At 36.1% G+C, this 14,922-nt stretch overlaps 1 protein-coding gene across 3 annotated transcripts in view; it reads left to right on the top strand.

Annotated features, from left to right (window-relative positions):
• LOC127877207 (arrestin domain-containing protein 3-like) overlaps positions 1–14,435 on the top strand; it is a 38,129-nt gene extending 23,694 nt beyond the window's left edge. For all 3 annotated transcript variants that reach the window (XM_052422882.1, XM_052422881.1, XM_052422880.1), the window contains exons 4-7: positions 6,665–6,847; positions 7,243–7,425; positions 7,995–8,235; positions 10,787–14,435. In XM_052422882.1, the coding sequence (XP_052278842.1) occupies positions 6,665–6,847; positions 7,243–7,425; positions 7,995–8,235; positions 10,787–10,911 (732 nt within the window). In that variant the 3' untranslated portion in view covers positions 10,912–14,435. The remainder of the gene's footprint in view (positions 1–6,664; positions 6,848–7,242; positions 7,426–7,994; positions 8,236–10,786) is intronic.
• The last annotated feature ends 487 nt before the right edge of the window (positions 14,436–14,922 follow it).

Genomic DNA, 14,922 nt, shown 5'->3' with positions numbered 1-14,922 from the left:
GATAGCTCGGACGGGCGTGTCTGTTGCCATTGCGATCTTAGAGTAAGATCCCTTGTGTATTTTGGAAGGCTTCGGGTTTGGACACAGTCAGACTTTCGTCATCAAGTATCCTCGCAAGGGCATTTCCAATAGTCTCGGAAATTTTTGCGCGAATAAAAATCTTTGCAGGTCCGTTATAATTATGACCAAACAAGTCCACTTGCAAAAATAAACAATCTCCCTTGTTGTCCAAGTCGACGGGAGTCGCCATGTTCCCAATAACAACAGACTGGTTTATCACAGTTACTGCATATTTATACACACAAGAACGTAAAATACCAAAACAAAGTACAACAAGACCGCTCAGTGCGCGATGTCATGTTTAAAGCGCGGAACGTTTAGAAAACTGATTACTGTTGGGACCATTTTCGTAGGATCTGGAATTTTTGTTAAAAAAAAAAGTAAAAAATCTAATGTTTATTTTTTTTCGGGTTTTTTAAAAATACGTCCACTGGTTTTGTAAACCAATAAATACAAAAGTAGTCGCCCAACTATCCTGGATAATCCATCAAGTTTTCACATGAAGTTATTATTATTGGTCTGTTAATTATTTTTGCAAACTAGCGCTCAGCATATTTTATGACGTCTAAATTACCTTGCGTAAGGAAACCCCATCACCAGTCTATCATTTAATTAGTTTAGTACCTGGCTTGGAAACAAACAAAAAACATTTGTCTGGTAGCGGAGAAAACCAGTGTTAAGTGTTTCTTTTTCTTTAAACTAAAATCATTCTGTTTATTGCAGGAGTAATGGAAATGTTTTATTGCAGTAGTAATGGTAATTCAGTCTTGTCAGAAATTAGACTCCTACATGTGGAACCCTAATAGATAAGGCAGTATCTGCCTAAATACCTTAGTTGATGAAAATTCTTCGTTACTGCCAACGTTCAAAGTTTTCATTGATTGAAAAAACAAACCTACAAACGATTAAACCCTACAAACGATAAAGTTGCAATCAAATTAAAAACATGGCCGTATTCATGGTAAAGTTCTTTTTCAAAATATTGAATTGAGAAATGAAAACTTTCTTTTGATTACTTGTTGCACAAAAAGTACCCTTAACCAAATGAAATTGAAAGGGGCAAACCTTTATAAAACGACCTTAATATGAAGAACTAGCATTGCTTTTTAAACAGGGTATTTTTTAATCACTAGAATGTTTTTGTATGTACAAATTCAAACCAATTAAATTTATAGATGGTGACTTGGGCATTGGTTTAGATTACACACCATTTAAACATTTACCTTCATTTGGTTATTTTTTAATCACAGAAGTGTTTTTTATCTTGTTTTTATTTTGCCTTTTTGTCTGCTTTCAATTTTTCTTGTCATTTAGTTAGCCAAGTCTGAAAATAGTGAGACCTTACTTAAAACATTTTAACACTGTAGACTTATCAATATTCCTCTTTCAGTGATCTAGCTTCTGCTCTTTAAAGTTTTATATTAATCTGTACAGATACTGAATAGCTGTTAGGAATGCAATATGCAGTGAATCCAAGAAAGAATGCTGGAGATAAGTGGAGATGACATTCACTCCTGATAGCCTACCACCCCATAATGACAGAGTGAATTACAAATCATGTTTCTACATTGTATTTATTATTAACAGATGGTTATGGAGTGGTAATGTTATGCTTTTATGTAACCAGCAAGTACCTTTTTACAAGCCTGTCTATATTAACATTCTATATAATTATACTCTGAAGGCAATCTTTTAAAAAATGTTTGTTTGGGATACCCTGACCCAGCACATGGCAGGTGCACGGGTTGTTTGGAAGGTGATTTTGTTTTTTAATCAAAGTGTTTTCCGCATTTTAGCCTTTCGATTTATACAAATTGGGCTGTGCTCTGTAAAAAGGGGGCAGTCAGCACAGGCTAATCTGGGACGACACTTTCCGCTTTTATTGTATTTTTTTTTAAAGATGGTCTCTTCTTTGCAAAAATCCAGTTAAGGCGGAAAGTGTCGTGCCTGATTAGCCTGTGCAGATTGCACAGGCTAATCTGGGATGACATTTAAAAAACATGCATTAAACCCCTTTTCACAGAGCACCGCCCAATTATAAATCAATTTAAAAATACCTACAGTTAATCCAACTGAAAAAGGCCTATATTTTTCATTCAAAATGCCACCAATGCACGATGATTCGGCAAAAATTTGCAAATTTATGCTGTGTGTACAGCGTCACGTCTTAGTCGCCCGAGTTATAATGCAACATTCATGATAGTGTAGGCAATCAGAACTTGTGTTTAAATGTAGCTTGATGTGCATATGTAAAACTTACACATAAACAATGTTCCACCATTTTTTTGTTTAACTACATGTAAGAAGAAAATTCTTTAATATAAAATATATTAATACATTTCTTTAAAACTGACCAATTATTGATTAAAAACTTTTTAAACGCTCAACAAAAATGTTTAGATTGGTGGATCTGCTGGGACTAAAATCGCCTGATTGTAAACATTTGGAATTACCCAGTATTCAAAAAAGTTTGTTATCCCCCGCCATAGGCGGAGGGATATTGTTTTGGCGTTGTCAGTCCATCTGTCCGTCCGTCTTTCCGTCCTTCCATCTTTCCGTCCTTCCGTCCGCCTGGCACTTTCGTGTCCGGAGCCATATCTTGGAAGTGCTTTGGCGGATTTCATTGAAACTTGGTATGAGTATATATATGGATAAGAGGATGATGCACGCCAAATGGAATTGTACACCATCTGTTAATAACGGAGTTATGGCCCTTTGTATCTTGAAAAATTTGCTTTTTTGTGTCCGGAGCCATATCTTGGAAGTGCTTTAGCGGATTTCATTGAAACTTGGTATGAGTATATATATGGATAAGAGGATGATGCACGCAAAATGGCATTGTACACCATTGGATAATAATAGAGTTATGGCCCTTTATATCTTGAAAAAATGCTTTTTTTGTGTGTCCGGAGCCATATCTTGGAAGTGCTTTGACGGATTTCATTGAAACTTGGTATGAGTATATATATGGATAAGAGGATGATGCACGTTGGCTGTCCAGAAGTATATTGGCGGGGATATCAATTCAACGAATTTGCTTGTTTGATCATAGAGTCACTGTGTAATGGGCACTTAACGTTCTATCCAAAAAAAGTACATAGGGTAACTTGCTCTTGAGTCGGACGGGTTAACGGTACAATTCTATGATAACGAGCTCTTCGATCAAAGCCAGGTCTCAGCTGGTTCGGGCTTTTAGTATCATATCATATGAATCTATTTTTGAAATAACTATTGGGTTCCCAGCTAATTTAAATTAAACAAGAGCTGTCACCATAGGATGACATATGCCCCCGAAAAACGCTTTGATAGAAGTTATGAGCATTTTTCGAAACCTTAACGCAGATTTCGAAACCTAAACGCGGACCCTGAGTTCAAGGTCAAGGTCAAAGGGGTCAAAGTTTGTGTGCGTATGGAAAGGCCTTGTCCATGTAGACATGCATACCAAATATGAAGTTTACATCTGAAGCGACATAGAAGTTATGAGCATTATTCGAAACCTAAACGCAGATTTTGAAACCTAAACGTGGACCCTAAGTTCAAGGTCAAGGTCAAAGGGGTCAAAATTTGTGTGCGTATGGAAAGGCCTTGTCCATATACACATGCATACCAAATATGAAGGTTACATCTGAAGCGACATTGAAGTTATGAGCATTTTTCGAAACCTAAACGCAAAGTGTGACGGAAAGACAGACGGACAGACAGACGGACAGTGCGATCACTATATGCCCTCCTTCGGGGGCATAAAAATAGTTGATTAACAATACCTTACGAATTTGCTCATGAGTCGGACACATTCATCTTTAACTTGGAAACATATTTGTCTCTTGCACTGACTGGATTGTATTTTCCCTTTATTTATAAACATGCAAATGTTTACAGTAACAGTCCTGTGTTGAATTTATAAGTTTATTAATTTGTCAACACGTTGAAGAAAATGAGTTTTTAAGAAAAGAGGAAAAATGACATGGTCACTTCTAGTGTATTTTCAAACTTTACAACAACCCAACCATTTGTAGCAATGTGGATGGCACAGAAAAGTATGCAAATGCAAAGATAGAACATAATGCGAGTCTTTTTGTTTTTTAGCTAACCGATTCTTTATAGATTGAGTCATGTTAACCCTTTCCATATCAGAAAAATGTAAATATGGCCATGTGCAAACATCTTAAAAGCATGACAGCCTGCAAGTAACTTGCAGTCTGTTCAGTTTTAATGCTGTTTGTTGCTAATCAGTAACTAAGGGTTGGCAATGAAGCATTTCAAACTTGAATCTAGTAAGAAAGGTCTTTATTAAATTTAACTTTCTAAAGATGATGATGTTGAGTGACATATTCGCTAATTTCTAGTGACAGATTTTGTAGTGCCTGTTTACTAGCATATTGGCAGATTCCTAATGACATATTTTATAGTGCCTGTTAAGTGACATATTGGCTGATTTCTAGTGACAGACTTAATAGTGCCTATTTAGTTACATATCCAAAGATTCCTAGTGAAAGTCTTTATAATGCCTGTTTAGTGACATATTGGCTGATTCCTGGTGACAGACTTTTTAGTGCCTTTTAAGTCACATATTGGCAGATTACCAGAGACATACTTTGTTTTGCCTATTTAGTGACATATTTGCACATTCCTACTGACATACATTGTGGTGCCCTTTTAGTGACATATTGGCAGATTCCTAGTTAAAGACTTTGTAGTGCCTTTTTAGTAACATATTGGCAGATTCCTAGTGACAGACATTTTAGTGCCTGTTAAGTAACATATTGGCAGATTTCTAAAGCTAGACTTTGTATATCTTGTTTAGTGACGAATTGGCTGATTCCTAGTGACAGACTTTGTAGTGCCCATTAAGTGACATATTGGCTGATTCCTAGTAACAGACTTTGTAGTGCCTGTTTCTTAGCATTGGCAGATTCCTAGTGACATATTTTACAGTGCCTGTTAAGTGACATATTGGCATTTTCCTAGTGACATACTTTGTAGTGCCTGTTAAGTGACATATTGGCTGAAGCCTAGTGACAGACTTTGTAGTGCCTGTTAAGTGACATATTGGCTGAAGCCTAGTGAAAGACTTAACCACTTTGTAATGCCTGTTTACTGACATATTGGCAGATGCCTTGTGACATACTTTGTAGTGTCTGTTCTGTGGCATTGACAGATTCCAAGAGACATACTTTTTAGTGCTTGTTAAGTCACATATTGGCAGTTTCCTAGTGACTTAATTTAAAGTGCCTTTTTTGTGGCATTGGCGAATGTCTAGTTACAGACTTTGGTTTGTCTGTTTAGTCACATATTGACTGAAATCTAGTGACATACTGTATGGTGCCTGTTAAGTGGCATATTGGCTGATTCCTAGTAACAGACATTTAAGTGCCTGTTTCATCACATATTGGCAAATATCTAGTTACAGACTTTGGTTTATCTGTTTAGTCACATATTGGCTGAAACCTAGTGACATACTGTATGGTGCCTGTTAAGTGACATATTGGCTGATTCCTAGTAACAGATGTTTAAGTGCCTGTTTATTCATATATTGGCAAATTCCTAGTAACAGACTTTGTTATGACTCTTTAGCCATAAATTGGTGTTTGCTAATGATACCATTTATACTGCCTGTTTAGTTACATATTGGCAAATTCCTAGTAACAGATTTTGTAGTGCCTGCTTAGTCACATATTGTCAAATTCCTAGTAACAGACTATGTAATGACTCTTTAGCCATAAAGTAGTGTTTGCTAATGATAACATTTATACTGCCTGTTTGGTAACATTTTGGCAGATTCCAAGTGACAGACTTTGTAATGCCTGTTTAGTGACATATTGGCAGATTCCTAGTGACAGACTTTGAAGTGCCTGTTTTGTGGCATTGTCAGATTCCTAGTGACATAATTTGTAGCGACTGTTTAGTCACATATTTGCAGATTCCAAGTGACATACTTTATAGTGCCTGTTTAGTCACATATTTGCAGATTCTTTGGGACATACTTTGTAGTGCCTGTTTAGTGACATTATAAAATGACTGAAACCGAGTGACAGACTTTGTAGTGCCTGTTTAGTTACTTATTGGCTGATTCCTTGTGACAGAGTTTATATTGCCTGTAAAATATTGGCAAATGTCTAGTTACAGAGTTTGATTTGTCTATTTAGTCACATATTGCCTGAAACCTAGTGACATACTGTATGGTGCCTGTTAAATGACATATTGGCTGATTCCTAGTAACAGATGTTTAAGTGCCTGTTTAGGAAAATATTGGCAAATGTCTAGTTACAGACTTTGGTGTCTGTTTACATATTGGCTGAAACCTAGTGACATACTGTATGGTGCCTGTTAAGTGACATATTGGCTAATTCCTAGTTACAGACTTTGTAATGACTCTTTAGCCATAAAGTGGTGTTTGCTAATGATAACATTAATACTGCCTGTTGGGTAACATTTTGGCTGATTACTAGTGACATTCTGTGTAGTGCTTCTTTAGCAACTTAGTGGTGTTTCACAGCCTTTATAGTGTATGTTTAGCAACTAAGCATTGGTTCTTTTTGACAGCCATGATATTGCCTGTTTAACATTGATGTTTTTCTAGTGACAGCCTCAGTAATACTTGCAGTCACCCGCTGAAGGAGGCAATGAGAAGAACCTGTGCTGCTTGTGTTGCAAGTCTGGCCCCATATCAGCCACATTCAGGATTGACAGACAAGGATTTGTGCCTGGTGAGACCATACAGCTTAGTGCAGAAATATGCAACCACTCTTCACGCAAAATGAAGGCTTCTAGGGTCAGACTGATTATGGTATGTAGACTGGAGAGAACTCATAAAAACTTCTTTCAATTATGCTATGTTTTTTCTCAACCATGATAAGATTATGCATTGTTCCCTTTAATAATTAATACGTCAATTCATTTATTCCATAGCAAAACTGCATAAAAAATGAAACCAATTAAATGGCTTTAAATCATGATTATTAAATGAGTAGTTTTTTATATTGTAGATGGTGTTTCTCATTGTATTGCAATGAAACAATTGAAAAGAGAACGCAAGTAAAGAGTTAAAATAAGGAAGTTATAAATATTTTAATATTTACATATTATATTTAATTCAGACTGTCTGTAATTCCGCAATATTAAATTAAGTGGAAACATAATTCACATGAGTCTACTTAATATTCAATTTCCTATTTATTTCAGTACATAATGTACCATGCTATACAGAAAAAGCGTTCAGTTCAACAAGATGTTGCAGTAGCTTCCCACCAAGCTATTCTCCCTGGGGACAGTGATATTTGGAACAGAGAACCCTTACATGTACCCCCCATACCACCGTCATACCTGGTTGGATGCAGTATCATTGACATTAAATATGTTTTACAGGTGCATTTATGTTTGTATTAGCAATATTGTCATGCAGACATATAAATAAGTTGTTGATATGGTTGGATATTGTTTGCTTGTTATATGTTTTTAATGGTAGTGTTGTAAAACTTGATAAATTAAGTTTATATGCAAAAAACCGCTGATTTCAATAAAATATTGTATTTGTTCCTTTAGCTCATAGTACCTTTTAAAGCTTCTATAAAGCTGTATGTATACTGCGTTTTATAATTTACTGTATCAGTTGCAATAAAGTAACATTTTATTTATATATATGATTTCAGTGTGGAAAAACGGGTCTAATTGCAAGTGTGTAAAATGTCTTCACTGATTAGCCAGTGCTGTCTGCACAGCTTCATCAGACACGAACCTTTCTGCTTAAACTGGATTTTTGCTAATGAGAAGACATGATTAAAAAAAAATTCCATAAAAGCCTTGAACTGCACAGGCTTATCTGGGATGACACCATACGCACATGCACTAGGCCCTGTTTTTGCATAACAAACCTCATATGTTAATGACAGACCTTGCCTGGAGGTGTGTAAGACCGACCTTTGCTTGTCTTTCAGCTTGAAGTGGATCCTGCGGGCCCCGCATTTGACCTTGAAGTGCCCCTGGAGTTGATCATTGGTACCATCCCCTTACGTCAGGTGGTGCAACAACAATATGGTGTAAACCTTGGCCCCTTCAGCGCTGTTCAGCCATCAAACCTGGGCCCCTTCAGCGCTGTTCAGCCATCCAACCTGGGCCCCTTCAGCGCTGTTCAGCCATTGGCCCCTGCTGTCTCCCAACCTCCACAATATGTCATGGGTAAGAGGCTTCCTTGTTTTTGTTATTCTCTGAGTTTTTATAAAAGTGTCTGTTTACAATGCTTTATATTGCAATCGTACCAACACTTTTAGGCCATTGTGGCCTTATGTTATTTTTTTCTCAGAAATCATTTTTAGCTCATCTATTTTTTGAAAAAAAATTATGAGCTATTGTCATCACCTTGGCGTCGGCGTTGGCGTTGGCGTTGGCGTTGGCGTTGGCGTTGGCGTCGGCGTCCGGTTAAGTTTTGCGTTTAGGTCCACTTTTCTCAGAAAGTATCAATGCTATTGCATTCAAACTTGGTACACTTACTTACTATCATGAGGGGACTAGGCAGGCAAAGTTAGATAACTCTGGCGTGCATTTTGACAGAATTATGTGCCCTTTTTGTACTTAAAAAATTGCAAATTTTGGTTAAGTTTTGCGTTTAGTTCCACTTTTCTCAGTAAGTATCAATGCTATTGCATTCAAACTTGGTACACTTACTTACTATCATGAGGGGACTGGGCAGGCAAAGTTAGATAACTCTGGCATGCATTTTGACAGAATTATGTGCCCTTTTTATACTTAGAAAATTGACAATTTTGGTTAAGTTTTGTGTTTAGGTCCATTTTATTAGCTCATCTATTTTTTGAAAAAAAATTATGAGCTATTGTCATCACCTTGGCGTCGGCGTTGGCGTTGGCGTTGGCGTTGGCGTCGGCGTCCGGTTAAGTTTTGCGTTTAGGTCCACTTTTCTCAGAAAGTATCAATGCTATTGCATTCAAACTTGGTACACTTACTTACTATCATGAGGGGACTAGGCAGGCAAAGTTAGATAACTCTGGCGTGCATTTTGACAGAATTATGTGCCCTTTTTGTACTTAAAAAATTGCAAATTTTGGTTAAGTTTTGCGTTTAGTTCCACTTTTCTCAGTAAGTATCAATGCTATTGCATTCAAACTTGGTACACTTACTTACTATCATGAGGGGACTGGGCAGGCAAAGTTAGATAACTCTGGCATGCATTTTGACAGAATTATGTGCCCTTTTTATACTTAGAAAATTGACAATTTTGGTTAAGTTTTGTGTTTAGGTCCATTTTATTCCTTAAGCATCAAAGCTATTGCTTTCATACTTGCAACACTTACTAACTATCATAAGGGGACTGTGCAGGCAAAGTAATGTAACTCTGACTGGCATTTTGACAGAATTATGTGCCCTTTTTATACTTAGAAAATTGAAAATTTGATTAAGTTTTGTGTTTAGGTCCACTTTATTCCTACAGTATCAAAGCTATTGCTTTCATACTTGCAAGATTTATGAACTATCATAAGGGGACGGTGCAGGCAAAGTTATGTAACTCTGACTGGCATTTGGACGGAATTATGGGCCCTTTATACTTAGAAAATTGAAAATTTGGTTAAGATTTATGTTTTGGTCACTTTACCCCTAAAGTATCATAGATATTGCTTTCATACTTGGAACACTCACAAACTATCATAAGGGTACAGTAAAAGGACAAGTTGCATAACTCTGGTTGTCATTGTTACGGAATTATGGCCCTTTTTTGACTTAGTAACTTTTAATATATGGTTAAATTTTGTGTTTCGATCCACTCGAAGTATCAAGGCTATTGCTTTCAAACTTCAAATACTTACATGCTATCATGAGGTTACTGTACCTGGCAACTTGAATTTTACTTTGACCTTTGAATGACCTTGACTCTCAAGGTCAAATTATTAAATTTTGCTAAAATTGCCATAACTTCTTTATTTATGATTAGATTTGATTGATACTTTGATGAAACTACTCTTACCTGACATACCACAATAGACTTCACCCAAACCATCCCCCGTGCCCTCCCCCCCCTCCCCCCCTCCCCCCCCCCCCTAATTTTTTTTTTTTTTTTTTTTTTTTATAAGATCATCTCACAAATGACCACCACACCCTCACACTATACCCCCACCCCACCCCCCCCCACCCCCCCCCCCAAATTTTTTTTTGATTTTTTTTTTTTTTTTTTTTTTTTTTTTTAAGATCATCTCACAAATTATCACCACACCCTCACACTATACCCCCCCCCCCCCCGATTTTTTTTTTTTTTTTTTTTTTTTTTCGCTTTTTTGGAAGATAATGTAATAAATGTCCACAACCCCACACTATACACCCCTCTTCACTCCACTCCTCCCTCCTTTGTGATTGAAAATGAGAGTCCCTTCACCTTTAAAAAGAAAATAGATGAGCGGTCTGCACCCGCAAGGCGGTGCTCTTGTTTATTTTTGTAATGGCTTTGATTCTTTGATATCATTTAAAAGGCCAATGGTGTGAAAAGGAACACAAATGCCCCGCATTCTGTGAAAACTGGGTTTCATGCATGTTAGAAGTTCGCACAGTTTAATCAGGGACAACTCTTTCCGCCCTAACAAAATTTTCAGAAAACCTTTAAAAAGCCAAAGTGCCTTCCCTGATAAGCCTGTGCAGACTGCACAAGCTAATAAGTGACGAAATTTTACGCACGCACATGTATAAATGTTGTTGAATCCTTGATTTACAGATGACTGTATTTCAGCCCCTCCAAGCTATGCAGAATGTGTGTTTGGCAAGTCCTCAGTGCTGGAGGAGGATGACAATGAGCACACAGGGGGAGACAAGAACTTCACACCCAGCTACGCCTACTACGAGTGGGCAAAGTAGCACATTGGAAACAATTTGAGCCTAGATCTGAGAAAACAGGGCTTAATTATTCACTTGCATAAAGTGTCATTCCAGATTAGACTATATATGCAAACAGCATTGGCTTACCAAGGATAACACTTTCCATTAAAACTAGAATTTTGCTTAGAACGGGCTTCCTTTAAATGAAAAATGCCATACAAGCGAAAAGTGTCATCCCTTTAGAGCGGGACAACACTTTATACACATGCATTAAGCACTGTTGTCCCAGAATAAGGCTGAATATTTTACTAAAATAGTTGTTGTTTTTTCCTATTCTAATTTTTATTAGCTGGAAGTTGTAAAAAGTAACAATTATACATAATTTGGAGAACTTTTTTCTTATATCTATCATGACTTTTATGTTACATTTTTGGATATCATTTACACACATTAATAATTGTATCACTACAGCCATTGTTTCTTGTGCCTTTATTCTGCAAATATTATAAATTTTACAAATGGGCCTTCTGTTTTTACAACATTTTTAGCTTGGCTGTTTTCTGAGAAAACCTGAAGTATTGTCATAGCCAGCTCGTCCGCCGTCCGCGTCGTGCTAAAACCTTAACATTGGCTCTAAAATCAAAGTGCTTCCACCTACAGCTTTGAAACTTTATATGTAGCTGCACCCTGATGAGTTATACACGCCACACCCATTTTTGGGTCACTAGGTCAAAGGTTAAGGTCACTGTGACCTCTAAAAAAAATTCCTTTGACAAGCTTTCATTTATTCAAAAATGCACCCACATCCGAGCGTTGGCACCCGCTATGCGGTGCTCTTGTTTCCCAGTTATCATAGATTTGATTGATAACCCTTTGTAAATAAAAAAAGTACACAATATTCAAATTAGAAGAAGGAATAAATGTAAGTAATAATGAGCCTACAAATTATATTTCTTGTTGTACAGAAAGTTGTGTGGTCTGTTTCTTTGAATCAAAATTATTATTTTAATCAAATACTAGTATTTAAATGAAAATGTTGTATGTATTGAATTATTTAAATGTAATTCATGATGATGTGTTATAGCCCATTGTTTCTGTTGGTTTTTATGATCTTCAAACATTTTTTAACATTAATATTGCATTATTATTTTTTTTCTATTATAGATTTGTGCATATGTTGTTAAATTTAGAGACCCATGTTATTTTTCATACTGGTAAGTATTCCCCTCCACCCTTTCAATAAATGAGGTATTTGAAGGTATATTGCTTTTATGAAGGGTTAGTTGGTCAGTAGACCATTTTGTGTATGCATGATGTCTAGGGAACCCATTTGACAATCATTTGTATTGGTATGCTGGTTATTGGAGATGAAAGGAGAATGCCTAACAATTTTGAGGTCAACTTGTCAGAGGTCAATGTCATAAGGACTTGTTACATCAAATCATAACCCCACAAAACGTGTTTTGTTCTTGTATTATTATGCCCCCCTTCGAAGAAGAGGGGGTATATTGTTTTGCACATGTCGGTCTGTCTGTCGGTCCGTATAACTCAAGAACGCTTAGGCCTAGGATCATGAAACTTCATAGGAACATTGATCATGACTGGCATGACCCCTATTGATTTTCAGGTCACTAGGTCACGGTCAAGGTCACGTTTGGGGGGCATATGTCTCCGACTGCGGAATACTTGTATTAGTTAGTATCCTGGGTTTGTTCTTGAGGCAAAGAAGACCACTATCAACTAACAAAGCTAACACAATTCTTAGGAAACAATAAATCTACAGTGTGAAATCTATAAAAATAAAAAAAAGGGTTCTATTCTACTGATATCTATGCAAACACAGTGCTCAGTAAACCGAGTTACAGTAACTTACACGATAACATATTGTTTTGTATTTATTTGCAATTTTTATATAATTTACTCCTGAACGTTGTAATTGACCGTTGTTGCTTGTAAATAGCGCGGCTTTATCATTATGTTTTATAAACTGCTACTTGATCATTCTATTAACATATTTTGGTGATGTGCATATTGTAGAAAAAAAAGGAATAAATAAAAAGATTAAATAATGAAAAGTCAATGCATGCGATATGTAAAAATGTCTGATCAAGGTTAACAACTTTAATACAAGTCAAGATGCATGCATATTTTGCAAACGTCTATTATTCGTGTTTTAAAAATATAGGTATTAATGTATACAACATACTTCTTATACTTTAATATATTTAATGTTTTTAATAATTTTATATTCCTTATATAAAAAGGAATATACATATACCATTGGACACTTTTTGAAACGGGGTTTTGATAATGATGTTTAATAAGGCTAATACACCTTTTTTGACTATAGTTGATATATAGCTGAGCTTAAGAGGGTGTCTGTTGTAGTTTAATATGAATTACTTGTTCTTAGCTCACCTGAGCACAACCTGCTCATGGTGACCTATTCATATACAGTGATGTTTTTCATCTGTGCATTAATCTAACGATATCACCTCCTATACGTTGGTTAGAATTCTGGGATGTTCATTTTGTGGTCTTGTAGTATAATTGTTAAAAACTAATGTTCACTGAACAATTTCCTCAAATGGCCACCAAAATGTTTTAATATTTGGCATGTAACAACGTTTTATGGTATTTTACAATGTTTCTTCAAATTATACCACTGGGGTCAAAAATGGCCTGGTCCTGGGGTGTACCAGTGTTACTTAGACTTAGCTACATTGGGACAAATCTTCAGTTATCAAGTCTTTAACCAAATAAGCCCAAGACTTTCATATTTGGTATGTAGTAATATCTACTGGTTCTGCACACAGTTTAAGTAATGCACCTGAGGTCAAATGTGGCCTTACCCCAGGGTTCACCAGTTTTACATTTACTTGTATAGAAATAAGCTGAAAAAAATGTTACGGTCTGAAATTGTAAAACCTGAGGGATTCATATTTTGTTTGTAAGATCGTGTAGACATCCTCTTAAATGTTTGTTCAAATCGTGTCCCTGGGGTCAAAAGTGACCACAACCCAGGGTTCATATTTTATGATCGTAAATATAATATAATAACAAGTGTAATATAAAGTGTGTAACTTAGATAGTGGTCCTCTCATAAGTTTGTACAAATTATGCCTCGGTCATCAACATTGGCCTTTGTGGTGGTGTGAGATGTTTTAAATTGAGAAATATAGGAAAATACATGTATGTACAAATTATGCCTCTGTTATCAAAAGTATTCCCAAACCCGAGGTCTTGAGTGTTATAACACTGGGCTACAGTTATTTTGCCGGGTAAGCGTTCAAGAGCCCTTAGGGTCCTCTTTTTTACAAATGTTTATTATATGTACAAATTAATGTGTTTATGTGATAAAGACACATATGTACACTATTTATATTATATGGCGGTTTGTTATTTTGCAAAGATTTTTTTATAGTGGCCAATATACTGGCGATCTGGTTCTCTTTTTTATTCATGGTTAATGTCAAGTCTTGTTTATACTACACTTTGTAATATGTGTTTAATATACTTTTGTGTATGTATGCATGTAAAGAAATTAAATTATATGTAAGGACTATTTGAAACACAGTTATTTCTGTACTTTGGCTTCATTACCATAGTTCAGAATGGTTGCTTTTATTAAAATTCTTTTCCCACGAAGGTAAGCATTTACCAAAGTCACAATCTGTCCTTTTCTCCTGCCATCAGTCTATCTCTCTGTGCTTTGCTGAGCGAATCCCTGGATGAATGAAAGGGATTCAAATAAAACTTCATAGAAGTGCTGAGTAGAAGAACATTAACTTTTCAGGTTTAATAGAGATATTGCTTTTTGTTATTTTTAATGTGCCAACCATAAAATTATAATTGTTGAAGGGATTAACATACAACTTCATACATGTATATTGAGAGAAAATTAAGAGATAAAGCAGAATTCAAGAACCAGAACTCTTTGAAATTCTTTCTTTAGTCTCTTTGGAGTTGTTACCCTTTGCTTTTTGTTGCTTTCAAGTCGAGTTAGTCACTGCCGCCGTCGAGAAGATTAGCCGATTGTTAACTCGTCCG

The sequence above is a fragment of the Dreissena polymorpha genome, chromosome 4 (assembly GCF_020536995.1).
Source record: "Dreissena polymorpha isolate Duluth1 chromosome 4, UMN_Dpol_1.0, whole genome shotgun sequence".
Taxonomy (NCBI): Eukaryota; Metazoa; Mollusca; class Bivalvia; order Myida; family Dreissenidae; genus Dreissena; species Dreissena polymorpha.
The sequence above is the reverse complement of the archived record's forward strand: the minus strand, read 5'-3'. Positions and strand labels throughout refer to the sequence as shown.